The 22,843-nt window shown below is 39.6% G+C and overlaps 2 protein-coding genes across 2 annotated transcripts; one reads left to right on the forward strand and one right to left on the reverse strand.

The window, feature by feature from the left end:
- Nucleotides 1–4,313: 4,313 nt before the first annotated feature.
- LOC138036763 (deoxyribose-phosphate aldolase-like) lies at nucleotides 4,314–14,076 on the forward strand. The gene is made up of 5 exons (XM_068882855.1): nucleotides 4,314–4,745; nucleotides 7,049–7,234; nucleotides 8,075–8,229; nucleotides 10,413–10,600; nucleotides 11,758–14,076. The coding sequence occupies exons 1-5, from the start codon at nucleotides 4,343–4,345 to the stop codon at nucleotides 11,789–11,791; spliced, it is 966 nt and encodes a 321-aa protein (XP_068738956.1). The 5' UTR covers nucleotides 4,314–4,342; the 3' UTR covers nucleotides 11,792–14,076.
- Nucleotides 14,077–17,324: 3,248 nt separating this feature from the next.
- LOC138036765 (uncharacterized) lies at nucleotides 17,325–22,433 on the reverse strand. The gene is made up of 2 exons (XM_068882857.1): nucleotides 22,353–22,433; nucleotides 17,325–18,769 (listed from the first exon to the last, which is right to left on the reverse strand). The coding sequence occupies exon 2, from the start codon at nucleotides 18,758–18,760 to the stop codon at nucleotides 17,639–17,641; it is 1,122 nt and encodes a 373-aa protein (XP_068738958.1). The 5' UTR covers nucleotides 18,761–18,769; nucleotides 22,353–22,433; the 3' UTR covers nucleotides 17,325–17,638.
- Nucleotides 22,434–22,843: the final 410 nt, after the last annotated feature.

A 22,843-nucleotide genomic window follows, 5' to 3' on the forward strand; every position in this document is an offset into this window, starting at 1 on the left:
AGAAATTCCACTCTGAGTTGTTTGATAATGTTGACCTAGTAGTATACCTAGGGCCTGCCAAGGAATCTAAACCAGAGCCAACCCAAGGAGCAGAAAGGGATTCCCATTGTGTGGACTCTCAACTTAGGAGACAACGTCGTTCCCAGGGCCTTCATTGTCGTTGGGAACGAGGTTACCTGGGAGATCCCAGGGATCCCAGCGGGAGACGCGGCCTCCCACACACTTGATACACTTTGCGCGCAAAACAAACAAAGGGCCGCCAATTTTAACCAATCTGAAGACGCCATGTTACGCGTGACTGATTCTGGCGTGTTTTTTCAGGGACATGACAACTGATTTTCGCGGGAACGGGTATTCTAAAAATAGACTCCTTTGTAACTGTGCTGAGGAGCCCACCTATGCCATAAGCACACTCTTATCTAATTCACTCTTACGTTATTGACGTTTAACATTTGGGATTTATTTTATTGATTGACTTTGTCATGTTTATTTTTTCGTGTTAATGATTCTCCTTGCACTCATTTAACCATTTTCAAGGCTGACGATGAGGGGAATTGTAGTGTATTGCGGACCTATGTTATCCAGGGAACAATGCGTTACGCGATCGATGTGTTTATCTAGCTATAGTTACAGAGTCGCTACATTGTTAGTGGTGATTTTTGTTTTGTTTGTATAAATTCAAAACAAATTTGTAACTAATGCGCAAAGAACAACGCTTCTTAATTAATTAAGCTTTTCTTTTAATAATATGCTAATAAAGTGTCAAATTTAGGTTTTACCTAATTTCAAGTATTTGCATTTAATTAACTTTGTACCTTAATTGTACGTCTCGATATATCAATATTCAGGCATGGCTACGAGGCTTTATGGGCAAATTTCACCGCCCAGTTCCGGTTTCTTTGTCTTACAAGTCTCAAGGGAGATTTCTTAACAACATAGTATTCAAATCTAACCATAAAGCCTCGTAGACAAGTGTGAATGCTAGGGAATTTAAGATCTACGACGCGACGGCAACGAAAACGTCACAAATTTTGCATATTTAATGAGCAAAAACAATAGCTTTGCGCGCTCTGTGCTCTGTACGTGTATTTTTCATTTTTGTACATTTCTTTCACTCTTTCGGCAAATCTGCGACGTGAAATGACCAATTCTCAAGTTTTACGGAGAACGTGAAAGCAAGGCAGCGAATTTGAATTTTCTGTTGTAGCTTCAACCATAGTTAATGCATAGAGATGGCTATGAAACTAGACAAGTCTGTTTGGTTCATGTTTTTGTCTGCATTTTTGGTCTTGACGGTGCACGAAACACACCCTTTTTCGAGAAGATAACCAATCAAACCTTTCGATCACATTATTCGCAACTAATTTGCGAACATGTGCGAAGCAAAAACAAAAGATTGTGCACCGTCGCGTTCAAGTCAACATCGATTGCGACAACAGTGTTCTCGCTTGAAGGTTGGAGGTTGAAGGTTTTAAGGTTTCATAACAAGTCCCTCGATTAACTATGCTTCAACACCGCACCTCCTAATCCAGTTCATGGAAAGTTGCGCTAGTTTTTAGAAGTTAGACAAGCCGACATAATGACAAAAAAGATTAATAACCCTGAACTTGCAATTTTAAATGATGTTTTCGTTACCGTCGCGTCGTAGATCTTTAACCACTCCGTATTGATATATCGAACGTGGCCTATTGTGAAAGCCAGTTACAGCCTGTAGTTAGAGCGGTTTTCAATTGAGTGTCGAAAGTAATTAGCGAATTACTTTGGTTTTGCATTACTTCACGCAGTGATTGGTTCAAAGTTCTCCCGCCACTTTTTCAACCAATCAGAAGTGAAACCAAAACCATTCGTGCACACTTTCTCGCGCTTTGTGTCGGCTACGTGTAATTAGTTCGAATTTTGATTGGTTTACTGGATTGTCTCAGTGCTTTTTGATTGGCCAAAGTAATTACTTTGGTTTTGGTTTTGGTTTGAAAACCACTCTAATACCATTTTTGCAGTAGTTGCTGCTGGTTAGTTGTTGTTGCTGTTGTAAACCTGAACAGTTGTTGTACAGCTGAATAGTTTCTTGGTTGCTTGCTTAGTTGAAGAAACTCAAGAATATAACTATGATCGTGCACGTGTAGCTAGTTGGCATTGTTGTTCCCCTGGGGCTAGCTACCTACATCCCAATCGTCCAGAAAGGCTTCTTAACGGTGACTTTCAACCAATATTCTGCTTGTGTCTTTGACTTCAAAAAACAGTTCAGTTGATACGAAAGAATTTCTTCTCGTCGTGGACTGAAATAAAAGAGCAGCACGCTCAGTTCTTCAACTGTAAGTTTCATTTTATAGAATTCAATCTTTCTGCGTGGTATATTATTGCCAAACTCATACACCTTATTCCAAAATGGCCGCCATTCAAATATTCTTTTGTTTTTATTCAAATAAGCCCTTGATGTCTCGTTCTTAAGCTTAAAATTCAAAAGAATATCTTATCTTGAACGAGGCAACAAGGGCCAATTTGAATCCGCATAAATCAGCGGCCATTTTGGAATAAGGTGTATGATCCCCGGCAAAATTCATTTCGCAAGGTCACCACTTCCTGTTCGAGTTCGAGTCTGTTCAGTCTTTTCATTTGCAATGTTAGTTAGTCAGAGGGACCTTAGCACCAAGCTCACAAAGAATCGCGTAACACAAATTTTATAAGGGTTTGTATGGGGAATTTAACGATCGTTATTTAGAGCTTTAAAACAAATAAAAATACATCACAATTTGTTACCTTGCCTCAATGTCTTATTTATGGTATGTTCTTAGCATTTCTGACCGTTTCAGCGCGTTTCTAACGAGTTTAGTTCTACCGTTGCTCTCTCATATATATAATAAACTGAATAAATAGACAAAGAGAAAACAGCGAACTCACAACCCACTGGAATCGCGCTGAAATGGCCAAAGTACACCACAGAAACACTGATAAGGTATCAAGAAGGTAAGGTACGGCAAGTTGTTGGATTCATCTTCTTTATTTTCGATTTCTAAACACCGTTCGCAAATTCCCGTCCAAAACCCTTATGATTTTAGGGGTACTGAATGATCCTTCAAGTTTTCAAATGTTCGCCCCAATTTGGTCGTTGCTCAATTTGCTCGCAAACTTTAGACGAGTGCTCGCTCACTCGTGCGTCAATAATTTTCCCAATTGCTCGCAAACTCGAATTCTCGTTGAGATCTGCTCGATTGCTCGAAATATAGCAAACCGTTCTTCGACGATGTTTTGGTACAGAGGTAATGCTTCAGTACACTGATCCGAGGGAAAATGGTCAATAATCCATTGGATTACGCAAATCATATAATTTTATTAATTTCTTTTTATTAATTCGATCTACAAAGAAAAATATTACATAACTTCAACTTCTATGAACTACAATAAAATACGGACTACAGCGTTTAATTTCAACAGATCTCACATCATCGATCACTTACTTCTGTGACGATATCCAGTAGATTAGACAGTCCTCAAACTTCGGTACCACAGGTTAGCAGAAATATGAAAACAGGTCACTGAAGAAACAAGTTAGCATAGATCCATTGACAAATGTCCCAGAAAAAGTGAACTTTACATGTGTTGTCTGATCTAATAATGTTACTAATTTCTAAGGTATTAAAGGTAACCAAATGTCAATCAGGGAATTACTTAACAGAATCAAATAATCTATTTTTAACAGAACACACGCCGTATAAACTCTGTCAAGTTTAGGTAAAAAAAAGTCACTGTTTACGAGCCAGAAGGCGCATCAGGCCGGCGCTTATCTCGGGCAACCCTAAAACCAGGAATCCGGAATCACAGGTCATTGTTTTACCAATACAGAGAGTAAAAACTATCCTAAACATTCATAAAAGCTAACCTTAGGCCTAAAAACGTTTGTTTAGGCCTAATTAGGCCTAAGGGTAGCTTTTATGAATGTTTAGGAAAGTTTTTACTCTCTATTGGTAAAACAATGACCTGTGATTCCGGATTCCGGAATCCAGGTTTCAGGGTTTCCCCTTATCTCCGGTTTCCGTAGCATGAAGCGACTAGGAGTATTTCTACTCCCCCGTGGATGGGATGCTAGTCCATCGCAGGGTTACCCCAAGCGTTAAATTCGCTGGTACCCATTTATACACCTGGGTGGAGAGAAGCACCGTGAGAGTAAAGTGTCTTGCCCAAGAACACAACACAATGTTCCCGGCCAGTCCCGGAACCCGGACAACTCGATCCGGAGTCGAGCGCAAAGTTTAGGCAAAAGCACAACCGTAGAGGGTCTGCACGTGGCCAGTGGCCTGGACACCTCTACAGGGAGGACTGGGCACCAATTCTCGTGAATTTCAACATGTCTGCTCATTTAATTCGCAATCCTGGTATTCTCCTTGATTTGGAGTGGTTAGAAAAGACACGAGTAAATCTTCCTGCCGTCAAACGACGCGCAGACACGCTGAAAACGCGACGATCGATAAAGAAGCAATGGCAAGCAGCTTGGCTTCTCCGTGCTGTGACATGCATCGATCTTACAACTCTATCAGGTGACGACACTGCGACCAATGTAGCGCGCTTGTGCTTCAAAGCGCAAAATCCAGTGCGACAAGACTTACTGGAGAGCATGGGAATGGCAGACAGGGATATAACGACTGGAGCTGTTTGTGTTTACTCATCTCGTGTGCCTGATGCCGTAAAAACTCTTAAAGATATCGAGTCCAAAGTTCCAGTTGCTTCAGTGGCAGCAGGATTTCCAGCGGGTAGGAACTGATTCATTCATTCATTTCTTTATTTATATTATGCACTATTTAAAAATTTTACATCAATTACAAGATAGATAATACTATATTAACACTTAATAGAAAATAAAGATAATACATAAAAGTAACAAAATAACCAAAAAGATAGGTGCGTGGTAACCAGAGGGTAATGTGAATATATACATGTGCTTACATTACAGATAAAAATAAGTAATAAAAAATTATTGCACTTTTCAAAAATTACAATTCGGTTATTCAGTTATTTTGTGTAAGTAAGAGAACTTAACTGAGCTTGGAATTTTTGAGATTATAGGCTACATTCTGGAATATCTTTCCACTTTTCCACAGAAGCCATTGGTCTACAGTTATCTAATCTGCATATGCTCTTGCCTCCCAACATACCGTAGTTCACTTGTTTGCCACAGCTCTGAAGTGGACTGGTAATCTATAATTGTTTCTAACTAGATTCACGTTGATTCCTAATGAAAGTTACTGTTGAGGAACTATTAAAGTAAAATATAAAAGCACCACTGACTGTACCCCCCATAGTGAATGTGGTCTCTGGCCTTCCCCATGAATCCAAGAGATCCCCATTGAGGAATATTAGGCTCACACTTTCCAGGCGAAGGGAAGAAGAGTAACCCTGGGAATGAGGTTGGGCTCACAATGATTTGTTTTTGTTTTCAAATGCTGTATTGTCAAAATGTGTAACATTTGGTGAACTGTACAGTATGTTAATGTGCTGGTTTGCTTTATGGAATCAGGGTTGGACATAAGCACTCGCTCGCTCGCCCAGGCAAGTGTCTAAAGTGTCGGGCGAGTGTAAATCATGGATCACTCGCCCGTTTGGCGACTACGATTTTCGTCACCAAGAAATTATTTAAATTGCGAAGAAACACTGCTTTTTGTATTCCATTTTGCCAAGAAAATCCCTAAACATAAACTTACCATTTCTATTTTACAAAGTTTTATATTCTGAACTGTCTAATAAACTGGCGCTATAAAAAGACAACACTGGGCTTTTCGTAAATAGACAGATTATATGAAATATGGCTTCCTGGTCAGTGATACTGCTGGTCACTATCGAGCTATCAGTGACCATGCAAACATGGCGCCTTAAGACCTCTCCTCAGAAGAAAAGACACGTTTACTCGCAAACTGCAGTGATCTCTCTTGGGATTTAAGGTCTTTAAGGACAGTGCCTACTATTGTTATTGCGCATACGTTCTGCGCATCTCGAGATAGTCGGATTTCCTATACCTAGTGCTAATTAATACAAGGATATTTTTGCTCGGTTCAAAACTATGCGGAGAAAGCAGAACTTATCGAGTGATCTTGGTATCCAAAAAGAAAATTGGCGGTAATCAAGCATATTTGAGATATAATTGAGCTTCAATTTGGAAAAGAGCGCCATACATCGCTTTGTATTTTAGAACTTTTTACAAATATTGTTGATTAATCTTCTTCGAAAAATGTGTGGTTACCCCCCATTGTCTTTTTGGATTTCAATAACGCTTGTTAAGATCTGCTTTTCCCACATATTCAGTAAACCGTGCAAAAATACCTTTGAATTAGTAGGCACCGTCCTTAATAGAATTTTTCATTGAATTAATAATCCTCGGTCTGCCACGTGCTTGATGACGTTGAAAGCAAATTGTTTTCCCGTACTTTCCCAGCACTCTGATCAATGCGTGCCGAAACTAAAACAGACTTCCTATTTACTTTACTAGTCTTTCAGTGTTGAAGTAAATTTCAATGGTATTAAATAGTAAAACTAGTTTATAGCAGTATAATACTGCTATGCTGTAGTCATAATAATATTATTATGACTATGGGATAGCAGAATAGCAGTTAATTAAGGGAGTTTGTGAGAAGATAGTGTGGTTCTCTACGGTTACTTACTTCTAAGTATCAAAAAACCTTGAATTGGTTAGGGTTCACTGCACTTATTAGTTTGCTCTTTAAGCACATACATGTATTTTTGCTCTGGAGCAATCAAAGTGAGTGAGCTGTAGCAAAAATAAATCAAAATCTGAGGCAAATCTGTGCAAAATCTTGAGCATTTTGCTTTTGACCAGAACACACTGCAGACTGACCAGAATTCATTGTTCTGTGCAGGAGCCTAGGTTTGAGCAGTAAAACACAGTGACGAACAATAAATTATTGACCTCTTACCCATAGTCCCCATCCCCTTGGGGTGAAACAAATAAAATTAATGCTACCTGCATACACCCTACGTTACTTCCATGGTGAAACTTTTCCAGAACATTACATGTAAGATGATGGGCTTGTGGTTTTATCAGGTCAAACACCTATTAAACAGAGACTGGAAGAAATAGAATGTGCTGTGGCATCCGGTGCAACGGAAATAGACATCGTGATCAGCAGAGCATTTGTACTAGAGGCAAACTGGAAAGCACTTTATGATGAAGTGATGGCGATGCGCAAGGCCTGTAGGGAAGCTCATCTAAAAACCATCATTGCAACAGGTACTGCAGTTTTGTCTTGTCATGTACATATATGTGGCAAATCAGGTGACTTGATGTACTGTGGTTATTCCAGAATTGTAATACTAAACAGATAAAACGTGTTTTTGATTGGTCAATGGCGAATGCATATTAATTGGTTTCTGAGTGCAATGGAGGTTATACATACCAAAGTTGCTATGGAAACACAGTGATGGAGTGATTATTTTTGTTGAGTACACAATAAATGAAAAATCATATGAACTTGCTTGTGCATTTTGTGATTTATGGTCACTTGTGATGTTTTGAAAATTCTTAAGGAGCCTCAAAAGGGCTTCCCCAATGCCAACCCTTTGTGTTTGTTGTAAAATCTTTAATGGGTTGTTAGTGTTCTGGGCCCAGTTGTTCAAAACCTTATTAAGGTATTCCTGAATTACTGGAAACTTAAGTTGCAATTTAAATTCTGATTAAGGTTCCCGCAAGATTTTTAGTCTTCCATTTTGAGTCAGATACTTGCTTTCCTTCAGCATAAAATTAGAAGCTTACAGCTTCTTGGACAGGCAAAATTCGAGCCTCAGTTGGATTTTTTTCGCTGGTTAGTTTTCATTGGCTTTTTGAACGACTATAGCTGCAGATCTTAAGGGACTCTCTTTTATCTATTTCTCAAGCTTACATCTGATTAGTAGCCTGCATCTTCTGGACACATGATTTTGACGCCGTGAAACTAATTTGATATTAGGATTGTCATGCATTCAGTTCATATTTTTGTATGTATAACCCTTAAATTGCGTAAAGATCATCAATTTAACTGATACTTGTTATTTTATCGATGTTTGCGTTCGTTATAATATGTAAATCCTTTAGGTGAACTGGGCTCACTGACCAATGTGTACAAAGCCAGTCTGGTTTGCATGATGGCGGGTTCAGACTTCATCAAAACATCCACAGGCAAGGAATCAGTTAATGCAACATTTCCTGTGGCGTTAGTCATGGTGCGAGCTGTCAGGGATTACTACCAGGTAACTTAGGTTTATCATTTTACAGCAAGACTGATAACAGGCCCTTCGAAGTTAGAGTCCTGAACGTTCCGAATCATATTAGGGAGCTTAAGGTGGCTCAAAGCAGTTTCCAGCACTTTGCACGACGTAGATTTTTGATGGGTCATAATTACTACTCTTTATCAATTGATGCTACAATTATGGTATCAAAATACTGCCCAATCACAAAAAAATTCAGTACATGGGGTTCAGAGCCGTCTTAATTTTTCGAAAATTTTTGGTGGTTCTTAGCCCCATGTACAGAATTTTTTTAAACTTTGTCAAAACTTGCATCTTATCCTGCTAATCAAAATTCTGTTGTAAGAAAAAATTTCACGGTGCAGTTTTTGAAATAGAAGCGCTCAAAGCTGAAATTAAGGGTGTTTTTAGCAGGTCATAGTATTGCTATGGTAACCTATTGTGTCACAAAAATAATACCAACGCGTTCACCAGTGATTGGGCAGTTTTTTGATACCATGATTGTAGCATCAACTGATGAAGAGTGGCTATAATGACACATCAAAATGTAAGTCTTGGAAATGTGTTGGAAACTGTTTTGAGCCACCTTAAGCATGCGCGTTTTTGAGACGCGGACGGCAATCGGAAGTGAGCCATTTTCCCTTTTAACTTGTCTTCACACAACCACATTTACATTGCTAAGTTTCTTTCCTCCATTAGAGATGATTAGAATAAAAATCTGAGAGACACAATTGTCCTGGGACGCGAATTGGTCTCTTCCGGTTGCCGTCCGCGTCTCAAAAACGCCCGTGCCTAAGCTCCAAAGGAACCAACCGGGAGAGAATTATGACAACCAAGTTAAGGTTGTTTTTCTTCATGTCTGAAGCAGTTGCCTTAGCTGACCTTAAAAAAACAAACAAAAAAAAAAAACTGCTAGCAGTGTATTTAACTGCACCTTTCAAAAACTTGCAAATTCTGAAGTTGAACTGTCGAACAACTGAGTCATTTTTAACGCCGCTGATCCTTTATAGGGATGTTGACATTTTGCTTGACTGTTCAAAACACAAACTGAGAAACTCGATTGAAATCCGCCAATCACAATGCAGAATGTGACTGACCTTTGATTTGGGTTGCTACTGTCAGTAGCGAAAAGTGGTGAGAAATGAAACTGTTGGTCGAAATTGTAACAGAGAGACTATCGTGCAGCATCAGTTACCGGTAATGACACTCGTGTAAGGCTTAATTTCAGCGCTTTAAAATTCCATCTGTCAAAAAAAAAAAAAAAAGTCATTATTCGCCAGCTTGTACTCTTTGCTGTGCACCTCTTGAAGACATTAAAGTGCCTATGACTTTTTACCTTTTAGAAGAAAAGTTTAATGGTACGTTGATACACTTTTTCCAAAATTATTCGAGGATTCCACGTTCTTTATGTTTTTTTTGGCACATCTAAGTAACCCAGATTTGATCGAGCGCGAAGGGGGACTGGAACCTGTGACGTAACAGGAGTAAGTTGTCGCCTTGCTGGTAGTGAAATGTCAGTGAAATGTTGGTAGAGTGCAATTTCGTTTCATTCGTTATCTTTTAATACAAAAGAGAACTTATACTGTCACTTACCATCTCAGTAGTAAAGCGCGTGAATACGAAGTGAGCTCTGCCCAGGAGTTCGTTGCGCGGTCAAAACAGCTCAGGAATCCGAAAATACGCTTTCTCATGCGGTTTAAGCCTTGAAAAAGATGTCTGGAACTGTAAAAACCGGGTTTATTCTCGATAATTACTTTTAGCGGAGGGTTCTTGTCTTTTTCCCTAAATTGAAAAAAAAAAAAAAAAAAATGGCGATAAGGACTTTAAGCGTTACTTCTTGCACTGTCCAGGCTATGCTGCTCTGCGTGAAAATTGTTTACCTCCGCTGCACAGATACTAGGCAATGATTGGCATTGCGCCTCTGATTGTAAAAAAAAAAAAAAAAATAGAGCACTGGGTTCTTAAATGTTGTTCCCAATGCCGATTTTCAAGTCAATGTTAGATTTTTTCAATGTACATGCAATCCTTTATTTCTCCGTCTAACCGTTTTAAATGTTGTAAGAGAATTTTGTTTAAATGAAAAACAAACAAACAAACCAACAGAGAGTCTGCGTAGTTAGGAAAGGTGCAAAAACGCCACTTGAGCAAACTATTCATTTCCTCGTTTTTTTTTGTTTTTGTTTCAGCAAACAGGTCATAAAGTTGGATTCAAGCCTGCAGGTGGAATCCGTACTGCTAAAGATGCCTTAACTTGGCTATCCTTAATGAAGGAGGAACTTGGAGACGAGTGGACACATCCTCATTTGTTCAGGATTGGTGCAAGTTCTCTCCTTGGGGACATAGAGAGGCAGCTGTTCCACTATGTGACGGGGCGGTGAGTAGTAGGGTGCATCAAAGACGAAACCATTTGCGGCTAAAGTGCCAGCAATTCATATATTCGAAATATTTATCCAGGAAGCCCCACTCACCCGAAAGTGGTTTTCAAGGAGGTCCTGCATCTGGTCTAATTGGTTTTTGAGGAGAGGGGAAAATCCGAGAACCCGGAGAGAAAACTCTCGGTGCAGAGAAAAGAACCAGCAACAAACTTATCCCACATATCGCCACGAGTCTGGAACTGAACCCGGGCCACATTGGTGGCAGGCGAGTGCTATCACCACTACGCCATCCGGCTCCCCAACAAATGTTTCAGTTTAAAGCAGTTTATGTGTGATCTTAACTGAATAGTTTAAGTGGTAAGAAAGTGAAAAATTAAAATGGATGAAAATGCCAAATTTCCACTTAAGGTGGCTCAAACCAGTTTCAACACTTTCAAGAGATCTTGTTATTAGAAGGATTGACACTACAACACTCTATCACGTAACAGCAATGTTATGGTACCATGTGAAACATCAATTACTGCTGACCAAGATGCAGTCAGTTTTGTGTCGTAACAAGTTTCCATGGCAACAGGAAAGCCTTGCAAAAACACCCTATATTTTGGCTTTAGTTGCTCATATCTGAAAAACGAACTTGGTGACCCCAATTTTTTTATTGCAGCAAGCTAAGATGAAACTCTCTGCAATGTAAAAAAAAAAAAAAAAAATCGGTGGAGCAGATTCAGAGCTACCTTAAATTTCTAATTAGTTAAGGTGGTTCTGAATCTGCTCCATATAATTTTTTTTAACTTTGCAGAAAATTTCATTCAACTTATGTAAGGATCCAAAAAGTACTGGACGTCTTTTCGAGAATCCCTATATGCCATAGCTTAGAATTTTATCATTGAATCTTCTCCTATTCATGTCAGGGGGTGTCCATCGAATTTGAAATTAGCTGCTGGTGTCAGTAGAGTAACCAACTATATCAACAAGTGGCCCAACGGCCCCTTTACCGAGAGGTTTGTGTGGGCACGCTATATTTAATCTAAAGTTAGAAAGAGTCTGCCTTCAATTTTTCAATTGAAATTCAGTGGAAAAAAGTAGCCGACTTCCCTGTGTGAAATAGCCGATAGTATACTGAACCCTTTTCTTGTTTATTGCGTCCCGACATGTACAGGTATGCTGCACAGCATGAAATGGCAATGGCTTAATCGCCCAGCTGTCAACCACATGTCTCTCGAGGGAGAAATTGCTGCTTGGTAGCTGATTGTTTTCAGAAAACGCTGTTCATTGGAGGGGTTGGTTCAATGTAGTCCAAGTGAAGCGTGCGTTTCTTAAAGTAGGATCAATCAAATCACGTTTTGGCTTTTGATGAAAGAAGAAAACGGCAAATTTCTCAAAGCAGAGTGGAGGAGCAACAAACAAACCACTAAAAGTATGGCGTCGAATCCGGGAGTCGATCCTCGGCCACACTGATGTAAGGGGAGTGTTTTCAACCCTGCGCGATTCCTCATTCCCCAGAAATCAGTGTTTACTGTATGTATGAAAAAGGGGGAAATTCCAAGTATGTGCATGTGTAAGAAAGTGGGGAAAATTCAAAATGTCCAACTTTGTGAAGAAGTTTATTGATGTATTATTAGCAAAAGTATCTGGAATAACACGATTGCATTGGTTGCGGGTTTTATTTGCTTTTCGGGACTACAAAACGATTTGAATCATATCGCGAGTACACTGTGCGCCGAGCGCACAATAGTGAAAAGTTTATTTGCATTCTCAACGCTAATGCCGCTTCCACCAACTCATACGATCTTTCGCCCATGTTGAAAAACATGAACGAGATGATTAATTTTACATACCATATACCTTGGTGCTATTTGTGTATCGACAGAACAACTAGATCCAGTCCTTTACCATGGCTTAGTTATGAAAACTACACAATTTAAGCAATTGTCGCTTTTTATGGACAACTGAAAAATCCAAGTGGCGTCAATGAGATTCGAACCCATGCCCTCTGCGATGCCGGTGCAATGCTCCTCCCAACTGAGCTTTGAAGTCACACATTTGAGAGCTAGTCAATTTGTTGGGCTCATTTGTTTCCGTGTGAAAGACTCGATGAATTAAATGTAATGAATGTATAATTGAAGTGCGTGTTATAGACGAATGAGAGAAGGGATCCTTATGTCACCCATAAGGCAAAGAAAAGGCCTGCTGTGGGCCACTGTGAGTACCAGGTACAACAGTTTGTTCTTGGCCCAAAACATTTAAATCTCAAGGGCCGGAGAAAATCGCGTTTTTATACACTTATAATATAGACTTATAATATTCTTTTGTTTTGATGCTAATAAGCCTTTCTAGCTTCGTTACGACGAGCAAATTTCAAAAGAATTTTTGTTTCAAAACGAGGGCAGTAGGTCAATTAACATAAATACAAAAGAATATGAGTGGTCGCCATTTACAAATGGATGAAAGTGGTCTCTTTTTGGGAGTCGTAGTAAGGTCACCCATATCTTTCAGAAGTAGCGACATCGTTTATTTCGTCCCGGGGGTGCGGGGGCGGTGGTTTTTAGAAAAGTGTGGGATTCCGGTAGTGTAATTAGTAAATAGTTGATAGGATCCTGGGGCAAGTTTGGTTACATAGCATTCAATATGGCGGCTACCGAATCGAGAAAAGATGCATGTGGAGCGTCTCTCAACTGGCAGGAGAAAAGTCCTGAAGTTCGAGAAATGTCTGCGTCCCTCACTTTTCGTGCGTCCCTCACTTTTCGTATGATTTAAAAATTGACCCCCAAAATTAAGCCTCTTCAAAAATTGTAACGTAATAAACGATCGCTCCCATTGGGGAACTTTTAATTAATCAATATCCGAACTAGTAATAGTCACCTCGAGTTTCCCCCATTTCCCTCCGAACTATTAATCGTCACTTGGGAGTTCCACGTTTTTCTCTACAGAGAACGTGCAGTGGCAGAAGATAAGGTGTTTTTTGTTGCGTTTGGAAACAAAACGTCTCTATTTTGAATTCAATTCAGGGTGTTCTTTATGACATAGTAAAGTTTAAGTAGCTAATGAAAGCAGAGGTTGTAATTGCAAATCTAAGCATTTCCGGCTGGCAAAAACGAACGTGACAACGCGAATTAACCTAATAAAGAGGAAATAAGGGAGCAGCAGCCCTAGTGCTAGCTATTGTACGGAAATCCAGATAGCAAATTGAAGAAGATAACTGTGCGCTTTTTGCTATCAATTTAAAATTAGAATGTATTATTGTATTTCTTGTTTTCTACGTGATTATCTTTTTCTGATTTAGTACGATTTAATATAATCACTAGTACTCACGAATATTTAGCAAAGAAGCACGAGGATTGTCTCGCTTTGTTGAACTAATATCATATCCCGACTCGGTTTAATTTTTAATTGTTGAACTTTCTCCTAACAGTACTACGACCAATCTTGTAACCATTAACCGGCGAATGTATAATAAACAGACGAAATTTTTGGAACATTTGAACGAGAACCGTTGTCGAATCTCCATGTAAACACGGACCCGGAAATTGGTTGAAATTGAATTTACCACCAAAAACATAGCGGAACTGACCATCCTGCATGCGGATAAAAAAAGACCATACAAAAATCTTTGACTTCACACAGTGTTTATTATCTTTTAGTTGTAATGTTTTTTTTGTTGAACTTGTTCTTTGTAAACCATTTGTTAATGTGACAAGAAGGTATACCCAGTTCCCAAATCATCAGAACTTTCTCTAAAAAGCACTTTGGCCTTGAACAGAACAACAAAAAAGACATGAAAAGCTTTACACACCTCATTACAATTTATCACTTCTACTAAGGGATGGACCATTTTATGCTGAAAGGCGTATAATTAAATATTTTTTTGTACACTGAAGAGTGTGTTCAGCGAATTGAAACTCTCTAAGTTAGGACACTGCAAGAGAGCTCTCCCGAGAGAGATTTTTCCATCGGTTTTTCTGCCCAATATCTTTTTCTCCACCAAAATTGACCCGGCCTTTCTATCAAAATTATGTGGTTTATCCCTTAATGAAAAGCAAAATCTTTTGATCTTTCGGTAAGAGAACTTCGGTCACACAGGTAAATAAGCGGTTTGTCATATTCTATACGATTCAATAAGTTGAAAAAGAAAAGCGGTTAATATTTGGTTTCAATTAATGTTAATTTCGATTAATTAAGAAAAAAAAAATGAAACAAATTGACACACCCATTTGGACACGCGTTTGTCGAAGACATACACATTTCCATACTGACGATCAAACACAATCGTTAGATATTAGACAGATTTCCTATCGCGTTTACGGTAATCGGAAAACTTCATCGGACAGTGATGTGCATTTTTCCCAAACCTGGAAGAAACTCGTTTGGTTTTAGCTAATTTCGGGCCTATTACGTCCAGTTATCGAGCATTAAAGAAGCAAAAAAATTATACGTGCTTTTTAATGACAAGCAGCAGACTTCAGTTTCCCGTTGGCCGTTTCACGTAAATCTCTCTAGTATAAGAGAGATTAAGCATGACGTTTACGGCCAACGGCAAACGGGAAACGGCAGTCTCCTGCTTGTTATAAAAGCGTGAAAATTCAGTATCTCATTTTAAGTTGTCTCGTTCCTTTGAGAAGTTGCTTGATATACGGAGCTAACAGGACAGAAATGAGCTAATATCAAGCAGGGTTCTTCCATCTTTGGCAAAACCCTAATTTCACTCCGACGTTTGCCGTTTGGCGTAAACGTCATGCTTAATCTCTCTATAGTCTAATATGATCTCTCCAATATCTCTAAAACTACATTCTTTCAATTGAATCACGGTCAAAAGAAAAATTTGCTATTGCTCTAGTTTTTGATCGCTGTTTGGCTTAAAAAACACGCACATTCTATACCAATGAGAGGTATCAGTTATTAAAGCAAAATTCTAATCAATCGTGACGCTCGAATAATTTCTGCCGTCAGAATCTCGAGCAGAGTAAGATGTTTTAAAAGCGACATTCTAGTGGCAGAATAATGCATTTTCGAGTAGAATTTGAGCTGAATACCGGAAAACCAGTAGCTCTAATGATGTCCATAACATTTGCAAAAATTCCGGATATGCGCGCGAACGTCTTAAGGCCCGTGCAAACGCTCGCAACAACACGAAAGATTGTTGGGCCCAACAATGTTGTGTCTTGTTGCGCGATGTTAGCCGATGTGTGCAAACGCTTGCAACAAGTCACAACATGGGGGGTCTTTAGATGAAAATACAAAGGACGCTGGGACTCTGTCCATCACCGACGCCATGTTGATTTCTTGTTCGCATGTATTTGTAAGGATACGTGGCATGTAGTGCGCGTGCGCTGGCGCAACTTTGTTGGATGTGCTGTACAAACGAACGCAACATTGTTGGACCACGCTTCGATGACCGCGAAACACTAGAAATGTTGGCACTTGTTGGCTCTGAAGTTTGACCAGTTTCAAACTTCATCCAACAACTTCCAACAAGTCGCAACAACACACAACATGGTGTGCAAACGCTCGCAACATGTTGCGCCCAACAATGTTGCGAGCGTTTGCACGGGCCTTTAAGTATATATATCTCCTCTACCGTAACCTATCAACTCGCCCAATTACTAAGCTTGACACAAATGCACTGAAACGCAAGGTTTCAACATCATTCAACAAAATCGAACGGATGTTGAAGCAAACGTTGAAGTCGTTTGCCCGGGCCTTAAGGCGCGACATGGTTTGGCTCCTTCTTACTTATCACATCTGCTGGTGTCCAAATCTGAAGTTCCTCACTGCTCGAGGAACTTTGATAATTCACTTTTAGTAGTTCCGAGAACTAATTGTAAGGCCCAGGTCAAACGGCGAACTTTACATGAGACGAACTAACAGAACCAATTAAGTTTATGAGAAAATCGACGTTTGACTCAAGTTCGACGAACTGTATTTGGATCGACCCACACGTTCTATCAGTCAGCCTCTGACGGATAGAACGTGTAAAGATCGAGTCTGGGACAAACGTCGGACTTTTCGTGAGTCGAACTTAATTCATAAATAGGCCATTTTTGAAATATCAAATATTCAGCTTGATAGTAAGGCAGTGAGGACAAAAACAGTAGAAACACGTTGGAACGAAGGTGAAAAATATTTGCATATTATACACTTTCCTTTGTCTTTGTCTGCACTGCCTCACTATCAAGCTGAATTTTAATATATCGAAAATGGCCTATTATAAATTTGTACGATAATGTATATTTAGGCGACCATATCAAAATATTTATAACAGAACACGGGTTGTCTTTTTTTTTTGGGCAATCTATTATAAACAATGCGAGTTAGCTTCGCCAAATAAACAAACAAAACAATTACATATACAGAAGAACATTGGCAGGGACACCGCAACAGCGTTGGCCAATTACAGCGAGCAAGGTTGAATTCAACGCCGGGAAATGACGGCGAAGATCTACAGTGCGTGTTTTCGTAAACACGCACTGCGTGCGCCTCATGATTTGCAAAAATACAACGAACATTAGTTGATTTTTTTCGTGAAAGGAATAGCGGGTTTGTCACTGAAGAATAAGCATCCCGCCGAATTTGCCAGAAGATCAGGATTTTCTGCAGTATGGAACGTCGTTTTCTAGAACTGCGAAGCATTTTCATCAGTAAACATTTCTGTCATGCATTGATTCACGCCATTTTGCATTCACTGGAATCCCGCTGACCAAGAGATTCGCTCTTGCATTTGGTTCGACGTTAAGTTTCACGTTTGACCCAACAATTTTAATTGAGGTCGACGCAAATTAATTTGGATCGACCCAAACTAGAATTTAGTTCGTCTCATGAGAAGTTTGGCCCGAGCCTAAGATGTTTAGCGACAGGGCTTTCTTTAAAGTGGGCCCAACACTGTGGAACAGTATCCATTGAGTATTAGGAAACAATTAATTAAGAGAAATTTTAAAAAAGAGCTCAATACATTTTCTTTTGCAAAACCTCAAATATACGAATTCTCAACCGCACGATAACCGTGTGAATCGGGCCTCAGTTTCGCCCCGCCCGAGTGACAGCTGTCAATCCTTGCAAATTATGTTTTGAATTCCGTAGTTTATGTTGATTGGAGTTTGATTTACAACCTGGTAGCCTGGAATTTCACTTTTCTCTGTCTGTCGTTTGTCATAATTTTCTGGCAAAGATTCGTTTTGCTTTAGTTGTTTCTCTGCCTGTCGTTTGTCATAATTTTCTGGCAAAGATTCGTTTTGCTTTAGTTGTTTCTTCACTTCAAATTTAACTGCTACAGCTGTCGTAACTCCGTGCACGACACCTTGAGCCAGGATATCTCCCAGGTCTGGCTTGGGTACACGGATATCTCGCATCCCCTTCTTTGTGTATACTGCATACTCCCTTCCGTCATCTAGTTGCACATCGCGATCATACTTGTAGCCATCTTTTTTCATTTTTCTCTCAAGGGCAGCAGATTGAACTTCTTGAGAAATGAAAGCAGCCCCACTGCCCATAGCTAGCCCAGAAGTTCCACCTATAGCCAAGGCTTTTTTCACTCCAATTTTCCCCGCGTTGGCCATACCTGCTGTCTTTTTCACTGCCACAGGTGTCGCCAGTGAAAGAGTGGCGTTGATGCTCCAGTTAGCCCATTCTTGCCTGTGGTCAAATTCAATTTCTTCTCCACGCAACTCTTTTTCAACAGCCGTTCCAGCGTACGGAATGATCCCACCGGAACTGGCAGCTCCCTTTGCTGCACCTATACCGCCTTCCTTGCCGAGATCATCCCAGGAGATGCCACTTTTTCCACGCTTAGCATCTTCATCAACAATTCTGTTAACACCAGACGCGAAACCGTTCAATGCTCCGGATACTGGGTTAGGGACACCTAAGGTAACAGCTTGAGCCCCCATGCCACCTATGTGTGACGCGGTGCTAATTGCGGTGGCTCCAAACCTTTGTACGTGTTCGGAAGCTTCCTTGATAAATTCAGCTGATTTATTAGTGTTGCCAAACATCACACCGATTCCTGCCGCTAGCAAAGAACCTCCCACCATCCCCGCACTTCCAATGAAACTGTCGCTATGATAATTCTCCCACCTCCTTTGAGCTGCAGCTTTATCGCCCATAATAATAGCGTCCCCAAAACTTTGGACTGATCTAACAAATTCATCCATAATGGGAATTTTAGTCATTGTCGTAACCTAGAGAAAAATTTCAAACGGATGAGTTCAACAATTGTACTTTACGGAGACGAAAAAGGTACAAGTAAATGAAATCGACATTAAAAAAAAGCTAAGGACAAAAGACAAAACTATAGTGGAGACTATTCCGTCCTCGCCCAACCATTCATTACTGGGTTTCCAAACCCAGTCGGAATCTGGGTTTCATTTCGTGGTTTTTTATTTTTAGTTTTATTTTATTTTTATTTTTATTTTTTCCGTGCCGGGGAAAGTCTTGCCTGTCACTCCCCTGCTAAGTGGTGTCTTTGTGCATAGAGTCTTCTGTGCGTATTTTGGTAGGTTTGAGGGGGCTGGGGTAATGCGTAGATTTCCCAGGTGCACACAGGAGAACATTTAAATTATAAAACCTGCAATGGAGCCGAAAGTCATTGTAACGCGCATGGCGTTTTAGTGCATCTTTAAACAAAATATACCCTTATGGAGCTCAAGAATGGAACGTCCATTGGATAAATAAGAGAGGCGCTGAAAAATAAATGTCTGGGATATTTAAAGCGACGAGTAATGGTCTTCGACAACAATTTCATTTTTCGCCGTTGGATATCAAGTGAGCTTTGTTTCTAATGTTTTACTTTAAACTTGGTATTATATACAACACTGAAATCAAATGGCAATTTTTTAAATGGATTTTACAAACATTGATGGAATCGAACGCCTTGAATACATCACAGTGTTAACTGAAGTCGCATCTAAGTTGTCTGGTAATTTGCATGTATTCAGCTGTACTACTCAACACTGCAAAGGTAGAAAAAAAAATTGGAAGTGTGACAGTGAAAAATTATTTGAACGAAAGCTTGTTGCCTCTTTTGTGCTTCATTATTTACGGTCAAGGTTCTTTCGAAAAGGGTTTAATGTGAACTGTAAGAAATTTATTTAATTGCATATGCTTTGTGACACGAATTTTGTCTTGTTTGCACGCACGCAATTGAAATAGGAAGGATTCACGAAAATAAACAGGTCTGTTGGAAGCGTGCTTGAGTTTCAACAAAATGAGCGGCAAAATCAGCAAAAAATTGTGACGCTGATGAATAATAAAGTAGCTGCTATTTCCAAAACGATGGAATTACCTGGTAATAAATCACCTCGCCTTGGAGAGTAAAGTGTTGCCTTTGCAGAAACGCTGGTCAACCTCAAGAGTTGGGCGATTGTAATTTTTGTGTTGGATTCGCACATTTCTTGTCAAACTTTATAACACTTGAAAGAAAAAGAAAACTAACAAAATCTTGCCGTCATTTAACACAGATGCTTCACTGTTTGGCGAGTAAACACGCCGCGGTAACTTGATCATGGCGCCCGCTGAATTCGATGTCACTTTCGATTTTGCGATTTACTTGTGCTGCCAAAAGTACAATAACAAAATTGAACGTAGCAAACATCTCCGCTGATGGCAACTTTTTATATTCGTGGTTCAAAATTAATGTTGTTTTCATGTCGTAGATTTTGTTGCTGATGGCAAAATATTTTATTCTCGATCGACCGTCGTGAAAACTTCCTTCTGCTCTTCCTTAAAACTGTGTCGATATTTATTTACTTTTGCGGCAATGTTTGTTTTCCATAAAGCGGGCTAACAAAATCTGTTTCATGTTTAGTTCGCATTTTTGAGCATTAAAATAGAATTTTCGGTCCTGCGTCTCTGGCATCAAGTCGTTTATTTTGACGTCTCCCATCCAGATACTAGGGAGCTTACGAAACGACGACGCCGACGGCAACGACGACGCTACAAAACAATAGGTTTAGTGAGCAAAAACAATGGCTCTGCACGCTTTGCACGTGCATTTTGCATTTTAGTACATTTCTTTGCCGTCATCTCCTAAAGGACGACGTGAAATGACCAAATTCAAGGTTCTGTGGAGGACGTTAGCACATGACGATGAATTTTCAGTTCTCTCTCTACGCTTCCAACTCCCTCATATCAGTTTAATTCCTCGACAGTTACTACACATTTTTAACGCGAAACGACATGAAATAGTTTCGTAGTGATATGAATAACGCGAACTCGTATTTTAACATGAAGTCCTCATTGCCGTCGCCGTCCTCGTTTCGTAAGCTCCCTAATAACCCCGTTGGACAGGGCTTGATATCATTGAACTTTTGTTGTGGAAACTGTCAGACGCTCATAGCACACGCTTAAATTGGCTGTGAAAAAGAAGTTGAACTTCATGTAAGCCTCGAGCTAATGTTTCTGTATTCCCATTTTTTAAAATCTTCAGTCTTTCTGGGTTTAGTATTTTACATATTACGTCCTAGAAAACAAAACGCAGCTCAGTTGACAGTTATGGAATAAAGCACTGTGTCAAGTTACTCCACTACCACACGTACGCAATGCGTACCTACATTTATTATTGTATTGGCACGTGCTCTCTCCTTATTTAATCTTCCCCTTGAAATCACTTATCCTTTTAAAGTCGATTAAGCGAAGTCTGCAAACAAATCATTTTCAGGCATGTTAAGCGAGACAATGGCTGTCGTGAAAACACGGCCATAGTTTACCTCCAAAGTCGTCTTTTTCCCCCAAAGACTACTGTCCAATTATTCTCCCGTAGCACCGCATTGACTAATCCCTAAAACAACGGGCTCATTTTTGTTTCTTTCACTCAAGATCCTGTAAGTCTAGGCATAGTCAGTTGTTTTCAAGAGAAACTTCTGAAAGTTCACAATAATTTGCATGTAATTCCACTGGGGAACAATTCAATACTCGGTCACAATTGTATTCTTGCAGCGGCATCCTCTAAAGAACGAGGCATGCAACAATACAGCCTACTTATATGCAAATACGTGGACGTGTATTCTCAGAATCACTGGACTTGACTAACGAGGAAACTCAGAGAACATTTTAAAAACTCGGTTTATTTCATTTTGAAAACCTTTCTTATGGTGGTTAATTTATGAACTCACTTGATCAATTTATTATGCAATAGGACGTTTTCAACCAAACTCTAGAGACAATAATAACAATAGAGAAATGTGCGACTTCTGCTGGACGAACAAAAGAAGCTAACAAGAGATTTTTTGTTTGAGTCCACCAGCATGGTGGCGATAACGTCACTTTAAAATCAAGTCTCCTATTGTTATTGGAAATGAAAGATATCAGTTCATAATAATCAACATGCAACTTAAGTGGAATCTTAAACTTGACTAACCATACGTCAGCATACAGAGAGCATTTGGCGTCGAAGACTTGGTTTATTGAGCTTCACTCTTTTCTAATTCTTAGTGAACTAATCCCTCTAGATGTTAAAATAACCAGTTGCATAATAATGCTTGTAAGACACAAGTACTTTGCATTCATTTGCTACGCCGGTTGGTTCTTTTTCTCCCGACAGTAATTCCAGTCATTTGATTTGGTGAACAAGCGTGTACCATTCGCATGTCCTTTCTACATGTGCAAGCTTTTGTGCACTTTTACAAGTAAATGAAATGCACAGAAAAAAAAACCAAAGGCAAAAGGCAAAGCTGTATGGAGATATTTCTTCGCCCATCTTAAAACTAGGTGATGTGGTTGTTTTGCCATATCAAATAGAAATTAAATATATCAGACGTATTGTACCTCTTTGTATCAGCCTTTTGGTGTGTGTTTGCTAAAGGAAGAGTCAATTCTGAAGCCGTCTTCGTCCTCCAAGGCGGTACTGACCAATTATGTCCCCGTATCGCCGCCTTAAATAATGCCTAAAACAGCGAGTCACCTTTGTCCCTTCTGTCACTCCTTTTTTGTGATTGTCTAAATTAAACCATTACCTTAAGGGTTGATAAAAACGGGTTGGCTGGAATATGTCATTTGGAAGTCATCCAACTTAAATTAGTGTTTATCATATTCATAATTTTGTGCGACATGGCTGAGTCAATTTCAAGGTCTGGGATGCCCAAAACTTTCGACGAGGGAAAAGAGAGCGTTATCAATCCTGTTCCGAAATGTAATCTTTACAAGAACAAATGGCCGTTACAGATTTTTCGAGAATGGCAATACCAAAGAGCCCCCAAGTTTTGCACTGTTGAGCCAGGCGGACTGTTCGAAGTAAATACTAAAACCCGCTTGAAGTG

This window comes from Montipora capricornis, unplaced genomic scaffold (genome assembly GCF_036669925.1).
Source record: "Montipora capricornis isolate CH-2021 unplaced genomic scaffold, ASM3666992v2 scaffold_499, whole genome shotgun sequence".
NCBI classification, from domain to species: Eukaryota; Metazoa; Cnidaria; class Anthozoa; order Scleractinia; family Acroporidae; genus Montipora; species Montipora capricornis.